Source organism: Nilaparvata lugens, chromosome 5 (genome assembly GCF_014356525.2).
Source record: "Nilaparvata lugens isolate BPH chromosome 5, ASM1435652v1, whole genome shotgun sequence".
Classification (NCBI taxonomy): Eukaryota; Metazoa; Arthropoda; class Insecta; order Hemiptera; family Delphacidae; genus Nilaparvata; species Nilaparvata lugens.
The window spans coordinates 35726225-35749584 of NC_052508.1; the positions used below are offsets into that span (position 1 = coordinate 35726225).

General features: G+C 34.9%; 1 protein-coding gene across 1 annotated transcript in view; it reads right to left on the reverse strand.

Annotated features, from left to right (window-relative positions):
• The window catches only part of LOC120351605, an 18994-nt gene extending 7460 nt beyond the window's left edge, over positions 1 to 11534 (reverse strand). Inside the window, exons 1-2 of the mRNA XM_039429465.1 lie at positions 11367 to 11534; positions 10043 to 10285 (exon numbers count right to left, since the gene is read on the reverse strand). Of these exons, the coding sequence (XP_039285399.1) occupies positions 10043 to 10285; positions 11367 to 11534 (411 nt within the window). The remainder of the gene's footprint in view (positions 1 to 10042; positions 10286 to 11366) is intronic.
• Positions 11535 to 23360: the final 11826 nt, after the last annotated feature.

Here is a 23360-nt window from a genome sequence, read left to right on the forward strand (position 1 = left end):
TTTAGCCACCCTTTATAATCGTAAACGATATGTACTCCACTATAGAAATTTGAAACTTTATTTAAGCTTGGGCATGGAATTGACTGCTGTACATAGAGTAATCGCTTTTCATCAGTCGTACTGGCTTAAACCATTTATTGATTTGAATGCGCAACTGAGAAAGGAAGCGAAAAATTCATTTGAACGTACCCTCTTTAAATTTCTTTCAAATAGTCTGTTCGGAAAGTTGATGGAGAATAATAGGAAAAGAATAGATTTTAAGCTAATCACTTGTCAGAAAAAATTGGAAAGTTTGATTGCAAAACCAAGCTGTAAACGATGGATTGTGTTTGACAAAGACATTGTCGCTGTACAAATGTGTAAAACAGAAATAAAATTAGATCGTCCAATTTATGCGGTTTTTCAATTCTTGATTTGAGTAAATTACAATGTTCAATTTCCACTACAACATTTTCTTGAAAATGTTCGATCGAGCTGTGTTAAATTGTGCATGAGCGATACAGACTCGTTGCTATACCATATCAAATCGGACGATATCTATGCAGTTATCAAACAAAATCTTCAACATTTTGACACAAGTGCTTATCCTGTCACACATTGTTGTTATAGTCAATTGAACCATGGTGTGCCTGGCACATTTAAAGATGAATTAAAATCTGGCATTATTACGGCTTTTTGCGGACTTCGTGCAAAACTTTACAGTTTTGAATATGTACTAAGCAGTAGTGACAGTAGTAGTAGTAGTAGTAGTAGTAGTAGTAGTAGTAGTAGTAGTAGTAATAATAGTATTAAGGTTAGTTCTTATGAAAAGTTTAGCAAGCACGCAGCTAAAGGCGTAGCAAGAACAATTATAAACAATAAACTAAGATATGACATGTACATGAAATGCCTGACAGATAGATTAGTTCAACGTGAATGCTTTTCACAATTACGCAGTTATTCACATGATATTTATCAAATATCGTGTGCCAAAGTTGCATTATCACCATTTTGACACAAAAAGATACATTGAATCAAACGGTATAGATACGAAAGCGTGGGGTCATTATTTAATAGAAGAGAGAAGAAGAGAAGATATTGATAGCAGCAACGCGGCTAGCGGCGGGACTGCTGTTACGTCAGATTGATCGCAGCAGTGAGAGTGAAAGAGAGAGAGAGCGAGGAGCAAGAAGCTATTAATGAAACCAGTTCAACAAGCGTCGCTCAGCTCAGTGTCGAACACGAAGAAGAAGAAGGCGGCAGAAACAACATCCGTCTAAAGAAGAAGAAGAAGAAGAAGAAGAAGAAAGATCGCTGTCTGGAGCAGTAGTGCTGCAGGTGTGACTGAACTCTAGCAAAAACAATCACACGCGCACATTCGCGTAGGGGGGAGATCGAAACCGCAAATATGACAGATTTGCAACAGAAAATTGCACAGGAATTGCACCGTCCAGCGCGAAGAAAATTCAACAGACGTAAATATATATTAAAAGGAATAAAAGACCTCATTCAAATTGATTTAATTGAATTGCCAGAATTTGCTAGAGCAAACAACGGCTATCGTTATGTTTTGATTGCAATTAATTGTTTTTCACGTTATGCTTTTGCTGAACCATTAAAACTAAAACGGGAAAAGAAGTTGAACGAAAATTAGCGCGAATATTAGTATTAAATAAGGGTATAAAAAATGTGCAAAGCGATTTAGGTCGCGAATTTTACAATAAGGATGTTAAACAACTATTCGATAGGTTGAACATTAATCATTACAGTGTATTTTCTGAAATTAAGGCAGCTTTTGTTGAAAGATTGAACCGAACACTGAAATCACGTTTGTATGAACGACTAACTGCTAGCGGTACGCAAAAATGGTTAAACATTTTGCTGGACATTGTTTATCAATATAATAACACTATTCATTCAGCGATTGGCATGACACCGGCCAGTGTTAGACGACGTCATGAAAAGCATTTGATCATGTTACAGTTGAAAAAGACAAAACAATCGCCGTCGCCGCCGCGTACAGTTTATCGACCAAAGTTTGCATTAGGCGACGTAGTGCGAATAAGTAAGTTTCGTCAGGTTTTTGATAAAAGTTTTAGATTAAATTGGTCGCCAGAACTGTTTATAATTCACGGTGTTTTTCCCACACAACCGCCAACCTATGTAATTCGCGATCTTAACAATGAAATCATACAAGGTAGATTTTATAGTGAACAATTGATGAAAACAAACTTAACACCGTCCGAACAAAATACATATTTAGTTGAACGAATAATACGAAAATCAAACAATAAATATCTTGTTAAATGGTTAGGCTTTGATAAAACTAGCTGGATAGATAAGAGTGATATTATTACTCCGTCTGTAAAAAAGAAGAAGAAACTGCGTGCAACGCGCAAAAATCATTAAATTTATTTGCATATTGTTTCAGATATGATATAAACATAATGTCAATGGCAATGGATGCGCCACTGTTGTTCTATTTGCTGAATGGTAACGATGCGTGTAGTATTATTAAAAGAATAATTGATCTTTTGTGTACGCTTAAAGCGATGTGTGTAAAACGTGTTGATATTGAAAAATGCTTTCTAGTTGGCTTATGTAAAAAAACATTTTTCAGCAATGTTGTTGATGATGATGATGATGATGATAGTAGGTTTCATTTAAGTATATGTTCATATAAAAATTTAAAAGATGCAAGCAGCGTATTTGATGTAGTAGATACTTGTATTTGTGCTCAATTTTCTATGCAACTAAACATACTTTACTCGCAAATTAAATCAATAGACTTTAATGTAGCTGATGTTGATGATGATAAGAAGAAAGAAAAGATATTAATTTATATTTTAGATTATTGCATGTCAATGGCTAATCTTAATTAATGCGTGTGACGCTGGTGCTATACTGTATTATGTGAAAGACACACGCTTTGTAATAATTTACAATTTTTTATAATATTAACACTGTCAACTTTGTCTATGTATTATCACTAGATTTGTCGCCACTTACCTTACTGCAGCTGTCAACTTTGTATGTATATTTTCACCTTTTATGTATGCAGCTGTCAACTAATGTATGTATTTTCAACTTTTTGTCAACTTTGTAAGATACGCTTGTTTTAGCTGCTGCTGCTGCTAAATTTGTATGTATCTAGTATTTTTAATAAACTGTGAACATTGTATGTGCGTGTTTTCTTCATTCATAAACCGCTTGTAGTATACACACACACACACACACACACACCACACACACACACACATCGGATGTAGCGATGTTAACAGCATAGTTGAACTGTAGACACGCATGTGTAAACAGCAAGCGCGCGCGCAGCAAGAGTTATTATTATGACGACAGCAAAAGAGTCAATAGCAATAGTTAACTTTGATAATCTAATTGTAGATACAAAACAAGTGGGTGGCAAAAATTGTCTAGATAGAAAAAAGCATGGTGAGTTTTTGCCAAGTTCAGCTAGAATTCTAATTTGCGGTGCATCAAATTGTGGAAAGACAAATGTACTGCTGAATTTAATATTCGATAAAAATGGATTAAAATTCAAAAACCTATACTTGTTCAGTAAGTCTTTGTATCAGGAAAAATATAAACTATTGGACGTTGTTTTTTCAAAACTCAAGTGTGTAAACTACTATAAATCTGACAATATTGAATGTATACCGCAACCGAATGATATCGACACTCATTCACTGATAATTTTTGACGATTTGAATGTTACACGTGTGCCGCAAATACGTAATTTTTTCACAATGGGCAGACACAAAAGCATAGATTGTGTGTACTTAATTCAAAGCTATGGCGCAATTTCAAAACATCATATCAGAGACAATGCAAATATGCTGATTATTTTTAAAATGGATATGCACAATTTAAAACTAATATTTAGGGATTTTGTCGGAACTGATATGACATTTGTTGCATTCAGAAATCTATGTTCACATGTATGGCAAAGCGGCGGAAATCATAGTTTTATTTCAATTTTCACTGAGTGTAAACCAGATGCTGGTAAATATCGTAATTGTCTTGGTAAGTATATTGATCCAAGTGTGTATAGCAGCAGCACCAATTGACATGTGTCAATTCTCATCATTTGTTGTTGAGCCAGTGTAGGTGAAAGAACTAATTATCGTTCTACTACTACTAGCAATATGCGTAAAATTAAATTAAAAAGAAAAAAACAAAGAGGAGGGCGCCGGCGAGGACTAGTGCAACGTGATCATCATCGTCATACTAGTAAAGTAATTGACAGGATAAAAGGTTTGCGTAAGTCAATTATTAATAAACATAGATCATTAACTAGTATGATTAGGGAAAATGATTCGATTAGACAAAAATCATTAGAACCAATTATCAATCCACTAAAACAATTGAAAGATACACTTGTACAACATGCACACACTAGTAGCAGCAGACTTAAAGAAGAATCAGAGGACGATGAGGAGGAGGAGGAGGAGGAGGAGGAGGAGGAGGAGGGGAGGAGGAGGAGGAGGAGAAAGATACGGGCAAGGAAATGGATGTGGATGAGGGTTTGAATAGATCTAATGTAAGTGATATTTTGAATAAAACAACAATAACAGTGGATTTTATTGATGAGTATATACGTGAATTTCATAATGAAAAAATGAATAATTGTATATCATATGGTATATGTTATGATAGTAAAGTAAATGAATACTATATGGGTGTAAAGGATATTAGTATTGCCAATGGTTATTTAATTATCGACAATAATAATAAGTATCGTTTAACAGTTGGTTTGTGTGAACTTCTATTTAAAAAACAGCCTGACCAGAAACTGTACACAGAACGTGATTTAAGAAAATATCGTAATATATTGCAGCTTACCGCTGCTCATTTAGATAGACGCGGTTATGTAAAGAGAAATACAGGCTATAAATCACAAATTATTCAATCTTTATTTCCATCGAGTAGTAGTAGGAAAAGAAAAAGATCTAGGATTGATGATGCAGCGGCAGCAGCTGTTAGTGGTATGGGTTTTATAAGAAATGAATCTACTAGTCGACAGTATGTCTACTGGGATAATCCAAATGAACTGATAGACAGATTAGATATTCTGCTTTCATCACAGCAGGCGGGAAATAGATCACATTCAGTTGAAATAGCTTCTATTATTGAAGAACTGAAAGAAAGTGGTATTATATTAGGTGGCAATGTTGCTGCTTTTAGTCGTTAGTATGTGTTTAACACTTGACAAGAATAGAGATGTCGGGCAGTAGCGCCGCCGCCACTGCAGTGAGTAGTACAATAGATCGATTTGGTAGGACACATCATGTGTTTAATACAACAGCACCATTAGTTTTAAACAGTGGTTGTGAATCAGCAGCAGCAGCATCATCATCATCATTAGTGGCAGCAAGTAGAGAATATTTAGACAGTAAACTACTTGAATTATCATCAAATATATTCAATAAACTTCAGTCTGATCCATTGTCACCGCTAGTTAACAGAGAATACTTGGACAGTAAATTGCTTGAAATATCATCAAATATATTCAATAAACTTCAGTCTGATCCATTGTCACCGCTAGTTAACAGAGAATACTTGGACAGTAAATTGCTTGAAATATCATCAAATATATTCAATAAACTTCAGTCTGATCCATTGTCGCCGCTAGTTAACAGAGAATACTTGGACAGTAAATTGCTTGAAATATCATCAAATATATTCACTAAACTACAGTCTGATCCATTGTGGTCGCCGTCGCTAGTTAACAGAGAATACTTGGATAGTAAATTAAAGGAAGTTTCAACTAGTATAATACAAAAACTACAGACTGATCAATCATCACCGCTAGTTAACAAAGAATACTTGGACAGTAATTGCTTGAAATATCAACAAATATATTCACTAAATTGCAAACTGAATCATCTGATTTAGTAGATAGGAAATATTTAGACAGCAAATTACTTGCAATATCAACTAGTATATTCCAAAAACTACAGTCTGATTTAATTACTAAAAAAGTGTTTGAAAGTAAATTGCATTCAATGTCTGATATATTGAAGGAGATAGCACAACAAAAACAGTATTTCGATTCACAATTGAAAACATTGTCTAAATCAATTAGTGATGATATTGAGCTAAAGTATGTTAGTAGATCGTTGTTTGATCAGAAATCAGACGAATTGAAGACATTATGTGAACAACAAAGTAAAAACAATTGTTTAAAACATGTTGATACAGATTTGCTAGAAACTAAATTGAAAGAATTAAAAGACAATCTAATTGCACAAAATAAACTTAACTTTATTAACAGGCAAGATTATAATTTGAAAGTAGTTGATCTAGAATCAACATTCAATATTATGTTGGCTGAGGTGCAAAAGAAACTTGATGAAAAAAATTCAGCTTCTCACCAAAAGCTAAAAGATGACATTATGCAGATGATTATGAAAGGTGAAGATTTTCAGAAATATTTAAATGAACAGTTGTTCAACTTTTCATACTATTTGATTGCACAATATGTAAAAAAGAGGTACATCTTTGACATGAGTGAAGCAGTACAACATAATTTGAATTCTGATCAGGTGCAAGAGTTGTTTTTGAAAAGAATGTTCAGTGATAGGCGACCAAGTGATGCAGGAAAAAAAAGAAAAAAATATGACTGGGAAATAGATTAGTAGTAGTTTGAGAGATTTTAAAGATTTTAAATGTGGGGATATTTTTAATATGCAAATTAAGCAGGTGTTAACTGGGGCAGATGTCAGTTAACACCTGCTACAACAAAGATGGCCGCCGCCGCTGGGGAACCGTTGGGGAGATGGACACCTGCTACACTTCCTATTGGTTGGGGTGGTGGGGGCACTAGGGAAGGGGGACGCCATTTTGAACACACCCATGCTGGGTAGGGGAGATGGACACCTGCTACAATGGCCTCTTCCTATTGGTTGGGGTGGTGGGGGCACTAGGGAAGGGGGACGCCATTTTGAACACGCCCCTTGCTTCCTATTGGCTGGGGGCGGGGACAAAATGGCCGACTGGGGCTGGGGGGTGGAGGGGGCGGGGCCAAAATGGCTGACTAGGGCAGGGGGGGTGGAGGGGGCGGGGCCAAAATGGCTGACTAGGGCGGGGGGGTGGAGGGGGGCGTGGCCACGCCCCTTGATTCCTATTGGCTGGGGGCGGGGACAAAATGGCCGACTGGGGCTGGGGGGTGGAGGGGGGAGGCCACACCCCTCGATTTCTATTGGATAGGCAGCTCTCTCAAAACCCCACTACTAACGATCCTTCTTGATTGGTTACCTTTACATTAATGCTTTGAATTCTATGTGTGTTTAAAGGCATATAGATTATCGGATTAGGCATTTCATTTATCAAATACCCACTAGGTACTCTAGGTGAGAACTCGTATATAATATGTGTCTGTTTGCCATCGAAGTAACTCCCACAGGCTATATTGCACTCAACTACAATAGAGTCAATATTTGTTATGCTAACTAAATGCTGAGAATAATACCATGTATTCGGTTGTAATATAACATTATCAAAACCAAGCATTTTTCCTATTGAAGTAGATGATGTAAAGTCAATAGGCTTATCAGAACGAATTTTGAGCTTCATAGTATTCGTGTTAGCTCTTATATAAGGTTTCTTTTCGTCACTATTCAATTTAGTCTTCAAAGCTAATATAATGTCATCAACTTCATATGCACCCGTATCAAGATCAATTAATTCATCACCATATTTGAAGGTAGAATTTTTACCTCTTATAACATTTGCAATGCTATTGTAAGTACAGAAATTGATCAATCCAATTTCCCATTCTTTATTCTTATCCAAATCGAGAATATCTTGCAAATGTTCATAGAGATCACTTGATCTAGATCGTAATGTAATAACAACCATCTTATATGTTTTCGGTACAAATACTGGATTACAACTGGTTCGCAAAAAACAAGAGCATAAGGTGTCCACATATATTTGTATATAATGGTTGCATGTGCTCAACATTGTAAAAAATATTTACACCTGTTTCTTTTTTCCAATATTTATTCAATTCATAAGGTGGTTGTAAATTACCAATTGGATCAAAATAGTAAACATTTGATCCTCGTTTCTTATAACCAACCCAGTGTGTACCATGTCCAGATTGAGTGTCTAAATTAACAATACAATTCTCATTTTTTAGAATTTTATTAGGTGATGTATCTATCATGTATACACCTCGTAGGGGAATTTGTAATAATTTACACTATTTTATTAGATCGTGATTGGACAATTCACCATCGATATTCATTTTTTCACCTTCTTTGTCTTTCTACGTTTTTTAACTCCTTTTTTCTTTGGGAATAAACTTACACCATATGGTGAGGAGGAGGAGGAGGATGTGGGGTTGGGCCCAATCAAAATACAACCACCACTCGAGATTGGAGGGTACGGTTTCAAATAGTAACCTCTACCTGCAATATGCTGTTTCAACTGAGCAATAGCTTTTTTCCTTATTGAGCTGCTATGAGTTTTCCTAACACTTGTGCTCTTCTTCTTCTTCTTCTTTCTCAAACCACCGCCAAACGCTGCTTTAGCTTTCATCACGTTTGTTACAAGATAACTAAGTGCTTTTTCACTTAGAGATGATTTTGGATTCTTGAATATTTCCCATGCTGTGTTTGCAAGAGCTCTGTCTGCAATTGCTCGCGACTTATTATCACTATTTTGAGTATATGCCATATCATGTACCTTACAGGCTCTATCTAATGAATTTATACCTTGATCGCCTCTCTTTAACCTTTCATTAACCTTCGTGCCAGGGCCACACCACTGATAGCCAGGGAAATGGGATTCAATGGGGGATGCGTTTATCAATATATCTATAATAGTTGATGTAATGTCCCCCGCAGTACCCGCTATACCTTTGAAAATTTTACTAGCCGAACTCAAGATTCCTCTCCCTCGTTTCCTAGAAGATAACTTTCTTCTACATACCATTTTTCATCACCTTCCAACTCAATAGTTGAACATTGACTGAGGTTAATTAATCAAACACTTAACCTCAATCGAGAGACAAAGAAATTGTCTCACTATGTGCTCTATATATTACTACAAAGTTGGTATATTTTAATCAATAGGGAATACAATTTTCTATCATCATGATGTGTCTTATTAACACACTTGTTAAGTATGTTGTAAGTTTTGTAGAAATTGCAAAGAATTGAACGTTCATCAATCATAAATCTATACCAATGTCTTAGACTAAGATCGAGAGAAGCATCTGATGAATTGACACATGATTTGATATAAGATGATGTATGATTTCTTACTAGCAGTGATTCCTGCATCAATTGAGGTGTTTCCAAATCCCTAATCTTATTTCTTACATTTTGTATAGATTCCAATATTCTCTTACTATCATTTTGCATTGAATCATATTTTTTCAAAGCAATATGGAGAAGTAATAGCATATTCACACAACATATTATAAAGAGAAGAACAAATAAAACTCTCCATACGATTATCTTTATTGCACAACTTCTCCATTCAAGTGTTGTAAGCATACTGATAAAAATAGATTGCAATATCTATAGTGAGTGTATAGCGCAAACAGATGGAAGAGAATCTCGCAACAAGGTCAAGACCGTCATGTGGTGCATGCGTGTGCGCGCGCAGCAGCAACTATAAAATAGCTTCTCTTGTGACCGAACACTCATTGACTGTACAAGAGCATTACTATTCTTTGCATGAACTATTCTACATTCATTGAGTGTTCAGTTACAAGAGGATCTATTCTTGCGTGAACAGTGTACTATTCTACATCTTCTTCTTTGACACAACAAACAGGTGAGAATTAAAAACAATTTTTATAGAAACAATATTACAATTTATTATTAATCACTATAATATTTACATTATATACTACTTGTGAAGCATCTCACTGCAACATGCTATGAGAATAAGATTGTTACATTTTAACAATCTTAATGTCACTCCATGTAGCGGTGACATGCTTCACCACTATTCCTGAATTTTTACACTTAGCATTGAATTTAATAACTTATACGGGGGAAATTATGGAAGAAGATCTCTGAGGTAGATATACCTCAGAGATTTTCTTTGTAGAAGCGATTTTTATTTTTAATATAATTTGTCTGCCGTGGTGGTTTGTTTCTTCACGCACGGAGATGATACTATGCGGGACATCTTCCGCCACCTCTCGGAGAGGCATCCATGGTTTTGGTGATGGCCTATTGATGAGTGCGATGAAGTCATCATCATCATCATCATCCCGTGCCGCCACCTCCTCTAGTAGCAGAGCCATGGAGGAGTTCTCACACATGCGTTTCTGTTAAATGAAAATCTATGATAAGTAACTTTTTATAATTTGTCTCAGATTATCAACTACTTATGATCAACAGATTATTGTCATGATCTCAACTTGATATCATCAGATTGACAAGACATTCTCTACATCAGATTATCAACTACTTGTGATCAACAGATTATTGTCATAATCTAAACTTGATATCATCAGATTGACAAGACATTCTCTACACAAAGTGAGTAATATCAGTTATTGAAATAATATTTCTTGCTTCATATTGCAGAATCCAATAGTGATGCATACATCAATTCAATAAGCAAACTCTTTCAATGTACATTGCAACAAATAACTATCAACTGAATCAGTAATTTTCTTAACACATCACTTCAATATTATAGCGAAAAATGCATGATTAGTACAAATAATATGTAAGCATCATAATAATGAAATCAAAATATTCATCTTATTCAATTTTTTTTGACTGAACTCTAATCAACTAGTAAGCTTGATCAGTTCAATTTCAAAAAGTAATCATTATAATATTCATGAATTCAAAATATACACATCTTAACTGAACTCTAATCATTTAATATCACATTGTGCATGCATGTAATACAAAGACATCTATTGGAAATTAGTTTTTTTCTCAGTAAAGTATTTATTAGATAGTAGCATGCATTCAACCTAATCACTTCAAATAATTATATTTCTTGATTTCATAAAACAATTTATGCTCAATTCAAATGAATATATCAATGTAATCATCATATTCATGAGCTCAAATATACATCTTAACTGAACTCTGAAGTTGAATAGTTTCATTTCCTATATTCATTATCAAGAAATAATTCTTGATTGAAATTGTCTTTCAAATCAGATTCATCAATTTCTCACAATAACTCTAATCATTTAATATCACAATGTGAGTACATGTAATGTGAACAGATCTATTGGAAATTAGTTTTTCTCAGTGAAGTAAGAAATTTATCAGATTCTAGCAAGCTTTTAGTAGCAAGCTTTCAACAAATTGATGACAACATAATTAAAAAGATTTAAAATTATCTGTTCACATTACATGTTAATAATATTTGAAATAATTAACCTTTGAGGGTACAAAGTTGGTTCCCTCCTCATTCTCCTCCTCCAGAAAGTGCAGCTTTCTCTTCCCCTGTTGCTTGTTGGTGGAAATTGTTGTGAGTGGTACACGCTTTGGTGCCCACCCCAGATGAGATGGTGGTGTGTCCGGTATAATGAATTCCTCACTGCTCATACCTCTCTCCACAAAGACCCACGTCTCTTCAGCGGTGAGTCCTCGGAGTCGGATGCATCAGCAGCAGCAGCGGGAGCAGCACTGCTATTGGCAGATGGAAGCTTCTTCTTCCGTGAAGCTTGCGCTGCCCAGTAAGATGGGAAGGAAGTGTCTTGTTGGGGAGGTGTATCTGGAAGGATGTAGTCCTGACGCGTAGATGATGAGTCCATGATGACGAGGATATGTGTAACAGGAACGTGACTAGTGCTCGAATGAAGCTGGCAAATCCAATAACTGCTGCTTATATACTCATTCGTTTCTCTCTCTCTGTTTTAGGATGAGTGAGGAATAGTGCATTTTCCTACTTGTCACATCCTTGACATACAAATGCATTCTCACATGTACAGCAAGGTGCATTCAGAGAAAAAATATCAAATTCTCACAATGCACTAATATAAAATTTCTCACTTCCAGATATAATATCTCGAATAACAAGATTTTGAATGTGAGAGCAATGTAATCTCCTCATTAATTTTCATAATTAACATCACATGTTGACTTGCTAAATTTCTTCTCAATATTATTGTGATTTTCATTATGTTCGTTGATTTCACAGAGTTCGAGGGTGCACTACTGCATAATCACTCCAGTCTTTGAGGAGGAAAGACGTATGAAGAACTAGTCTGAGAGTTGGAGTGTAAGCAGAGAGAGACAGTACAGCATATCATTCATTGCATGTAAGTATGATACAATTCTTTATTTTTCTAATCATGATTTTTCAGAACTTACTTCTTTCCTGATACTACTACTACAATGCACTTAGGAATCACTAATATCTCGATTCTGATTAGGAATTACTTCTACAACAGAGTGCATATTGTACAATATCCAGCTTGTTTTCCCACAGCATCTTCTTTTTCATCATTCGTCTTTTCTTTTCCATTATAGTTCATCTTTTTATATATACAAAACAGAACATGTATCACTTCTTCATAAGGATTTTCAATAATATATTTGCAATATACACATTGCAGATATGATTTCTCATGTAAAAAGTATCCATTTATTGCAAAATAGTCTGCTCTATTAATAAATACCGAGAGCTTGAATGGTTCTGGACGATGGAAAGTTAAAACTCGTTCTTCATATTGTCATAGAATATTATTATCGAAATTCTCCTCTTCACATGAAATATATCTTCTTTGCACCATCCATAATTTGGACTGCATCACTCATGTTCCTTACTAGGATCGTCTGTTGCCAACCAATTTTCCAAATATACTGAACAAAACACACATTGAACAACGTCAGGTGCTCGCACAAATTTAAAACCCTGTTTAGCCATATTTTGAGGTGACAACAGACTCGATTCTAATTACCAACGATTATCAAATGTTAATAACCTCAATCGTTCGTGCATGAAAATCTGATCCTGAGATAGCATTTTTTGCACTGTACTTGCAGCTTGTTCAATCACAACTGATTTTTAGATTAATGTTTACTTGTTTTTATATCTAATTCTGTGCCATAGTAATATATTCTTTGTTTGTTTTCAGCAACCCGCTAGTAGCAGAGATGCAGCATAGCAGAGAACACAGGGTTGGAGGCATGAGTTCGTGAGCAATTCGCCATCGCATTTCCTTCGAAAACGTAGCACCTGACATTGAAAATGTGCTTCAAAACTCAAAAGCTCGTGTTTTCGAGATAATAAGAGAACACGCTGCACATTTCGAAGGAAATGTGGAATGGTTTTTAGTATTAAATGTATTATTGTATAAGATGGTAGTTTTAGAATCAGAGGAATCCGAAGCTGTTTCATCCATTGTGAATCTTCATAGCTACTTGGCCATAGGCATGAATGTCTTAGAGAGTTATGACGAATTGAATGAACAATTTATGTAAGTGGTTGGGAGAATTTTAAGTTCATTCGATAACTTTGTTCGATTTGGGAGTGGGTGGGTGTTGAAGAAGATCGACTTGCTTTATGTGAATGTGATTAGATATAATCCAATATACACAAGCAGTTATATTCAAACACCCCAGTTCATCAACAATGAGAAATGTGTTATCAATGTCAAAAATCTTTCTGATAAAAAGTGTTTTCTGTGGAGTGTTCTAGCCTATTTTCACCAGAAACCAAATAGGCAGACATTAACGGTGAAATATTTGAGCAAATTTGCTCGCAGGCTGAACACTCTCGGAGTTAATTTCCCAACCACCGATCAAGACATAAAGAAATTTGAAATTCTTAATACAGACATCGCAATTCATGTTATCGCGTATGACAACAAAAAGTTTTTCTCCTATCGAACAAGCATATTCTGTATGCGTAAATACCAAATTAATCTTTTAATGTTGGAAGGCGATGCAGGAAAAACACAATTTTTTTAATTAACACCGCGAACGGGAAAAACAGATTGTCGCGTCTCCTTTCTCACCTTTCGAAAAATGCTCATCAAGTAGATGTTTGTAATTTCTGTTTTCACAGATTTACATCAGACAAAACAGTAAACCGGGATTGGAAAGCAAATTTGATGAGACATCTAGAGCTTTGTTCAAAGTTCCAGTCTCAGAGAACTTCATACCCAAAACGAGGTGAGACAATCAAATTCAAAAAACTCGGTTCGACTTTGAAGAAAAAGTATACAATCTATGCAGATTTGGAAACATTTGTTTTGAATATGGATGGTAATGAATCTGAGGATGTACCTATTACCAGAAGTTACACCAAGAAAACGGTGTGTCATATTCCGTGCGGGTATTGTTTTGTTGTAATTGATGTGAATGGAGATATCGCATATGGCCCAGTACTCTATAGATCGAGTAATATCAATGGAAAGATCATGGAGAAATTTCTCAAGGAAATAATCGAACTGGGCGATTTATTGAGTGCAGATATAAAATGTGAAATTCCGATGGAGCATCTAAGTGAACGTCAGCAACGCGAATCTCAAAACGCTGATAAGTGCAGCCTTTGCGATAAAGTTTTTACCAAAACAGACACAAAGGTCATGAAAATGGAAAGTTTTTGTGTGCTGCTCATGTGTTGTGTAATTTAAATACTCGAACTGACGATACGATTAGCTGTTACTTTCATAATTTTAGCGGATTTGACAGTCATTTTATTCTAAAAGCTCTCGGAAAATGTAAAAAAGGAATTTCCTGTATCGCCAATACATCAGAAAGATTTTTGACATTGACAGTGGGAGAAATCAAGTTTTTAGATTCATATAAATTTATGAATGAATCTTTAGAAGTATTAGTGCGCAACTTGGTAGATAGTACAGATATGGAATCGAAGTTCAAACATCTGTTTTCAGTATTCAATGACCCAGATCTCGAACATAAGAAAGTCTTGTTGAAAAAAGGAGTATATCCCTATTCGTACACATCTTGCCCTGAAAAATTCGCTGAGACTTCTCTCCCTCCGATAGAATGTTTTTATAATGATCTCAACGATACACCCCTCTCCCCCAAAAAATATGAGCATGCACAAAGAGTGTTCTCAACATTCAAGTTGGAATCTCTCGGCGAGTATCATGATTTCTATCTGTGCCTAGACAGCATGCTATTGGTTGAGGTTTTCGAAGAAATGAGGTCAACGCTTTTTAGGTCATATGGCCTTGATGTGACTCATTTTCTTTCGCTTGCTCATTACACTTGGAATTGTATGTTAAAGTTCACCCGGGTTGAACTCCAATTGATTAGCGATCCCGATATACATCTATTGTTTGAATCAGGAATGCACGGTGGTGTTTCGTTTATTGGCAAGCGTTATTGCGAAGCCAATAACAAACACATCCCTGACACATATGATCCCACAAAACCAAGTAACTATTTGCTTTATATACATTGTAATTCTTTGTATGCCCACTCTATGGATCAATTCTTACCTTATGGAAATTTCAAGTTCCTCTCAGAGGAAGAAATCCATGCTCTTGACTTTACAAATTTGGAGAGTGAATCAGAAACTGGTTATGTAATTGAATGTGATCTCAAGTACCCACAGGAGTTACATGATATGCATGCCAATTTCCCTCTCGCTCCACTTCATCAAATTCCTCCTAGCTAATTGTTCTCCGAGTACCAAACCAATGAGAACGGTCAAACTCTGACTAAAAAACTCATGAACACACTTTTTGATCAAGAGAGGTACATTGTTCATTACATGAATTTGAAACTGTACCTTCAACTCGGATTGCAATTAACAAAAGTTCATCGCGTCATTAGCTTTTCCCAATCGCCTTGGTTGAAGAACTACATTGAGTTCAATACCTGTAATAGGCAAGCCGCGAAAAATAAATTTGAAGTCTCTTTTTTTAAACAGATGAGCAATTTATTTTATGGGAAGACACTACAGAATAGTCGTCATCATTGTAATGTTCAAATTATCACAGACGCCAAGCGTCTAGATAAGTACATTTCAAATCCCCTATGTAAACGCTGGCAGATAATAAGTTCGGATGTGATTGCGGTTTTCTCGCAAAAGTTGGAACTGAAAATGAATAAGCCAATCTATTCAGGTTCCTGCATCCTGGATTTGAGTAAACTACACATGTATGATTTTTTCTATTGTAAATTGCAAAAAATCATACCATGGCAACGCATCCAGCTTTGTATGACTGATACAGATAGCTTTCTCTTATCGTTGGAGACACCCAACGTCTACCAACTGATAAGAGAAAATCTAGAATTGTTTGACACTTCAAATTACCCAGCTGAGCACGAATGCTTCTCCAATGAGAGGAATAAAGTTGTAGGGAAATTTAAGGATGAGGCAGCTTCAATTCCTTATAATCTTTTCTGGGATTACGGGCGAAATAGTATTCATATCTTGTAAATAATGAGAAGGAGGAAACTGTGAAAAGTGTGTAGCAAAAGGTGTGAAGACACATGTGAAAAATAGAAAACTTAGTTTTGACTTGTATAAGAAATGTTTGATTGAACGATGCCAACATATAGAAAAATGTAATATGTTGAGATCCTTCAATCATAACATGCATCAAATTAATGCGCAAAGGTTTGTTTAAGCCCATTTGATGACAAGCGCTTTATTGCAGAGAACAAAATCGATACATTACCATTCGGTCACTACAAAATAGCAAACTGATGGCACAGATCAGTGTGTGTGTAACGAGGTAGTGACCAACACATCAAATTCTGTTTCAAGCGTGTCTTCACACAAAGAAGAAAAAGAATGAGTAATATTAGAGCAAAATTTGCAGCAGAGCTTCACTCTGCTGCACGTGTAAATTACCCCACACGTAGATATGAGTTGAAGAATGAGAACGATTTATATCAATCAGATCTGATTTAGATGGGTAGCTTATCTAAATTCAATAAAGGATATCGTTATATTTTAGTTGTTATTAATTGTTTTACTAAGTACGCTTAATGTATACCTTTAAAGAATAAGACTGCACAAAGTGTTTATAATGCACTCGAACCCATTATTTGTAAGAATAAACATATGCGTTTTCTCCAGACAGATGGAGGGAAGGAATATTTTAATAAGGATGTGAAAGATTTGTTAGATAAGTATAATATCAAGCATTATTCTGTTTTTACTGATAAGAAAGCTAGTATCACTGAGAGATTTAATCGTACAATAAAATCAAAAATATATCGATCTTTAACTGAACGTGGGAGTAAAAACTGGGTTAATAACTTACAAAATATTGTAGATGATTATAACAATACAGTACACAGTAGCATTGGGAAGCAACCCAAATATGTAACTAAAAAACATAGTAAACATGTTTTAGAATCACTAAACTCTGCATTTAATAGACGATTCAATTAAAAGTGTTGAAACCAAAATATAAGCTAGGTCATATTGTGAGAATTTCTAAAAAGAAACAGATATTTGATAAAAAATATCTAATGAATTGGTCACCCGAATATTTCCGAATTGTGAGCATACATCCCACAAGACCTATCACTTACTCATTAGAAGATCTTAGTGGTGAGATAATACAGGGTAGGTTTTATCAAGAAAAATTAAAAAAACACTTTTGAATGAATCTGAAAGAAATGTTTATTTGAAGAAAAAATATTGAGACGAGATAAGGATAAGTTGCTTGTGAAATGGATTGGATTTCCACAACCATCATTCATAAATCGAGAGAACTCATTAGAGTAAGATTGTAAATAATAATTAGAGTAAGATCACATGGTATAATTTTATCGATTCACATTTGTTGTAAATAATTAGAGTAAGATCATATATGATGTAAATAATGTACATTATAATTATCTATCCACATTTGTTGTAAATAATTAGAGTGAGATCATATGATGTAAATAATGTACATTATATAATTATCTATCCACATCTGTTGTGGATAATCATTGTAATATTCTTTACATTGTGTGTGTTTTTTAAATAAAAACAACTTGAATTGAATGTTCGCTCTTTCATTTCTCATTTTTGTCATAGAGAAGTGCTAGTAGCATGTGGCACAAGGTGACTAGATTTTGAATGTGTGAGTATATGTATGTGTGTCACCTAGAAACGCTTCATTAGCGAGTGTACCAGACACATGAAACAGTTCGTTCTGTTTGTATATCTCACTTTCTGAACATGAACAAACTCGTCATTGTAAATTTCGATAAGTTAATTGCACAAGAGGAAAAGCCTGTATGGTGTAAGAATGGTACATTGATACCACATAACGCTAGAATTCTCATCGTAGGCCCATCTGCATGCGGTAAAACGAATTTATTGTTCAACTTGATTTTTTCCAAAAATGGATTGAGATTTAAACATTTTTATTTAAATACTAAAAGTCAATATCAAGATAAGTACTTGTTTTTAAGAAAAGTCTTTTCAAAAATGAAAGGTATTGAATTTCATATCAATGATATTCCCGAGAGAATTCCCCACCCGAATAAAATACCACAATTTTCTCTAGTTATATTTGACGATTTACAACTTAGTCACACACCTCAAATAAGAGATTATATTACTATGGGTAGACATCATAATATTGATACAGCATATTTAATCCAAAGTTATGGTGCAACACAAAAACATTTCACCAGAGATGATGCAAATATGATTGTTATATTCAAAATTGATCAATTATCACTCAAATTGATACATAGAGACTATGTGGGTGAAGATATTTGCTTCAGAGATTTCAGTAAATTGTGTTCAAATGTGTGGAATTCTAAGAAGCATAGTTTTCTTACTATTATGACTGAATGTGTAGCTAATAGTGGAAAATATAGGCAGGGTCTGGATAACTTCATTGACATTCAGTAGAGAGTGAGTAGCAGTGAAAGAATGAGGATGTCTGGTAGAAGACAAAACGCTAGTGTTGCTCTAATTGATGAGATTAAGAAATTGAGGAAAGTTATTAGAGATAAACATGGAAGCATTGTACATTTTGAAAAGCAATCTGACGATTACAGAGAAAAACTTTTTAAACCAATTATCACACCTCTAGTTGAAATGAGGAAAACTAAATCTTCTCACCAATCTGATCAGAGTTTTATACCAAAAAAGGAGGAACAAGAAAAAGAAGACGAAGAAAGTATGGAACTAGGAGAAAAAAATTGATGATGATATTAGTGAAACAATAGAAGTTGCATCACCATCAGCAGCTGAAAAAGATCTAAGCATGAACGAATCAAGTATATTTTATTCAACTAGGCTTGAGAGTGATACAAGCAGCAAAATAAAGGAGATAAAGAATCAAGTGCTTGCACAATATTTGTATACATTTCATAGTGAAAAATTGGATAACTCGATTCCTTATAGAATTTCCTATGATTCTGACCGAAAATTATATTTTATGGGTGAGATGGTTGTTAGCTTTGATAACTACTTCTTTTATATTGATAACGAAAAATTATGAATTACACATGGTCTATTAGAACTGTTATTTGCCCAAAGACCAAATTCATATCTCTTTGATGAAAAAGATCTAAATAAATACAAGAAGATTTTATCAATAACAAAAGTTCATTTGGATAGACGAGGATATGTGAAACGTAACAGTGGTGTAAAGTCTCGCTTAATTCAAATGCTGTTTCCTGTTAAAAAAACAAGTAAGAGAGGTTCAGGGTTATTGAAATTTGCAAAAAATACTTCTAGCAATAGAATTTACCAATATTATGACAACTATGATGAATTGGTTCAGAGACTTCATTTATTAAAATCATCAAAACTTGCTGGACACTAGGGTCATGATGTTGAGATTGCATCAATTATAGAGGATTTGCGTGAAGGTAAAATTATTGTTTAGTTGCAGAATGAGCGTGCACAGATTCGGAGGTAAAAGCGAGAGAGTCGCTGTGAAGAAAGACATTGTATGGATAGAAACCAGATCTTACCAGTTTCAGTGAGAGAATAATACAGGCAATTAATCAACAGGGTGTTAGTGAATCTCTGCATTCGTATTTAGATTCACAATTATCTAATATTGTTAAGAATATTGGATTGAACAAGATCAAAAAGGAACACATCTTCAGTACATTACAACAGTTATCTGACAATATCAATAGGGGACTTGAAGAGAAATCTATCAATTTGGAGAATTCTCTTCATGATCTCAAATCAACAACAGAGATATTGAGATCGCACTTGGATACAATCAACGATAATAAAGTTGACAAGAATTTTTCGGATGAGAAATTGAAAGTTATCTCAGACAAGATTAAAGATTTGCAAGTATTAGATGGAAATTATCCAAATACCAGATTGAAACAGCTTAGCACAGAACTTTTTACTAGAGTGAATGAAACTCATCCATTATCGGTTGATAAGGAATATTTGGATAAAACTGTGCAGGCATTGAATAACATTGTTATAACAAAACAAGAGTTTGAAGATCGATTATCCGCAATGACTAATACGATAAAGACAAATCTTATGGAGGGGATTGAACAATTTGTTTCAAAAAATGATTTGAATACATTGCTAACTACGTTTAGCGAAACTTATGTATTGAAAAATGATCTGAGTAGTGAAATGCAAGCATTTATTAAGAAAGATGAATTACAAGCTACAGTCAAATCAATTCATGAGGAAATAGCATCTTCAATTAAAAATACAGTGAATGATGAAGTGACAAGATTACAATGTTCAGCTGCATGCACTGATTATCTCACTCTATTTATACATCGAATAGCCTACCAAATAGTACGGAATTACGCTAAAGTTAGCTTTCATATGAATTGGATTGAGGCAGAACAACATAATTTGACAGAAGATCAAGTAGGTGATTTAACTACTGATTAGATTAGATTACAATGTTCAGCTGCATGCACTGATTATCTCACTCTATTTATACATCAAATAGCCTACCAAATAGTACAGAATTACGCTAAAGTTAGCTTTCATATGGATTGGATTGAGGCAAAACAACATAATTTGACAGAAGATCAAGTAGGTGATTTAACTACTGATAAAATTGGTCTCTCAATCTATGGCAATGTTCTAAAACCCTGAAGTTAGAATCATATCAATCTTTTACCGATTTTCAATATGCAAATTGCTTGGGAGAAATAGCTAGCTACATTCTATTTCAACGTGAGAGAGTGTTCACATGCATTTTTTCCAAGGTGAAACAAGATTATGCATGAAACGTGTTAATGCTCGAATTTGAGATGAATTAGAACAGAGATGCATTCATCCTTGTGAGCTCTGTGAAGTAAAATTGCAAAAACGTGTCAATGATCGAGTATTGAATTAGACCGGAACCGCATTCGTCCTTGTAAGCTATGTGAAGTAAAATTGCAAAACGTGACAATGCTCAAGTATTGAATTAGACCGGAACCGCATTTGTCCTTGTAAGGTCTCTGAAGTGAAATTTTGAAACATGTTAATCATCAGCCAAGAGGAGAATTGATGCGTAATGATAACGTCTCAAAGTGGATTTATAAAACGGTTCGAAGTGACAGGGAAATTTCAATTCACAATGGATCATAGAATGTTAATAATCGAACTATCACAGGATTGGACAACAAGGAGACCAAGAACTGAATGGAACGGATCTATGAGCAGGACTCCAGTGATTGATGACAATGGTTTGAGGGAATTGGAAGACAGTATGCAATTGTTAAGTCAAACTCATCTTCAGGCTGACTTTCAAGAGAGTTATAATATATTAGAAAATGCTATAAGAAACACTTTTAGACTCTCACAGACTTCCAATTTTAGCAAAATATCACAGAGTACACAGCAAACAATAAAAGCACGGGAGGACATGAAGCGAAGAAAACAGAAGAATACAAGAGAAAAATTAGAATACAATTTATTATGCAAAAAAGCTAGATTTGAAATTCGCAGAGATATAAAACGATTTGAAGACAATATTATCAACAGAATTTTAGAAACTGATGGCTCCACAAAGAAAATCAGGAAAACCCTTTCAAGTGGTGTAGAGTGGAATACTGGTTTGAAAGACAAGACAGGCCGTATAGATAGGAAGAGAGATGGCATAATTGAGAAGGCATCAGTGTATTATGAGGAGTTGTTTAAAAGTTCCTGTAATATAGCAACATATAATATCATTACTGCAGTAAATAGAGTACCCGATTTTCAAGAAAATGAATTATCAGATATCATAAAACGACTGAAGAACAATAAGATGGCAGGAATAGACAAAATTTCCAATGAAATGATAAAAGCTATTTCGACAAATATTTTGAGGGCTCTTGTTGATTGCTTCAATAGAATATTGGAAGAACAAAAAGTTCCATTACAATGGAAATTGGCGGACATAATACTCTTGTTCAAAAAAGGCGATATTTATAATATAAATAACTATTGACCAATTAGTATAACCTCTTGTATTGGAAAGTTATTTATGAAGGCTATGTCAGATCGCATCCTACCAAACCTAGTAATTCATCAGCCAGTTGAGCAAGCTGGATTCAGACGTGGTTTCTCAACAGTTGACAATCTACATATTATAAATCAATTAATAGAAAAATGCTCTGAATATCAAATTAAAGTTTATCTGGCCTTCATCGATTACAAAAAAGCTTTTGACAGCTTGAATCATAGTTTCCTGTTCAAATCTCTGCGTGATCAAGGTGTCCCTGAAGTATATCTGAATATTCTGAAGAATTACTACGAAAACAGCACTGCAAGAATACGTCTTGAGAAGTCAGGCAAATATTTCAAATTAAGTAGAGGAGTCAAGCAAGGGGATCCCTTGTCACCTATATTCTTCAATTCAGCTCTTCAGGAGGTGTTTAAACAGCTGAATTGGGAAAGGAGAGGAATTTCGATAAGAGGAGAATACTTGAATCACCTGCGTTTTGCCGATGATGTGGTACTGATTGGAAAGTCGCTGCAAGAATTGAAAGATATGATATGGGAACTGTCATTAGTGAGTAGAGAAGCCGGACTTGAAATCAGTCCTGAGAAGACCAGCCTCATGACAAACGCAACCAGAGGATTAATTGAGCTGGATGGAAAAGCTTTGAGTTGGGCGCAGGAAGTGATTTATCTTGGGCAGTGTTTTTCATTTGATGAAAGAGAAGTGAAGGAGATTAAACGAAGACGAGCTGCTGCTTGGAAAAAGTTCTGGTCTCTCAAGTGCATCATGAAAAATAAGGATGTCAGCTTAACGTCCAAAGCCAAGGTGCTTAGATCATGTGTGTTTCCTACTCTGACGTACGGTGCGCAAACATGGACATGCAAAGCGAGTACTATCGACGCAATTCGGAAGTCTCAAGTGTCAATGGAAAGAAGTATTTCAAATATTCACCGAATGCAGAGAATTCGCACCACTACAATAAAAAATAAAGTCAAGTTGGAAGATGTCACAAGTGTCATAAGGAAATTGAAGTGGAAATGGGCAGGCCATCTTTCTAGGCTACAAGATGGAA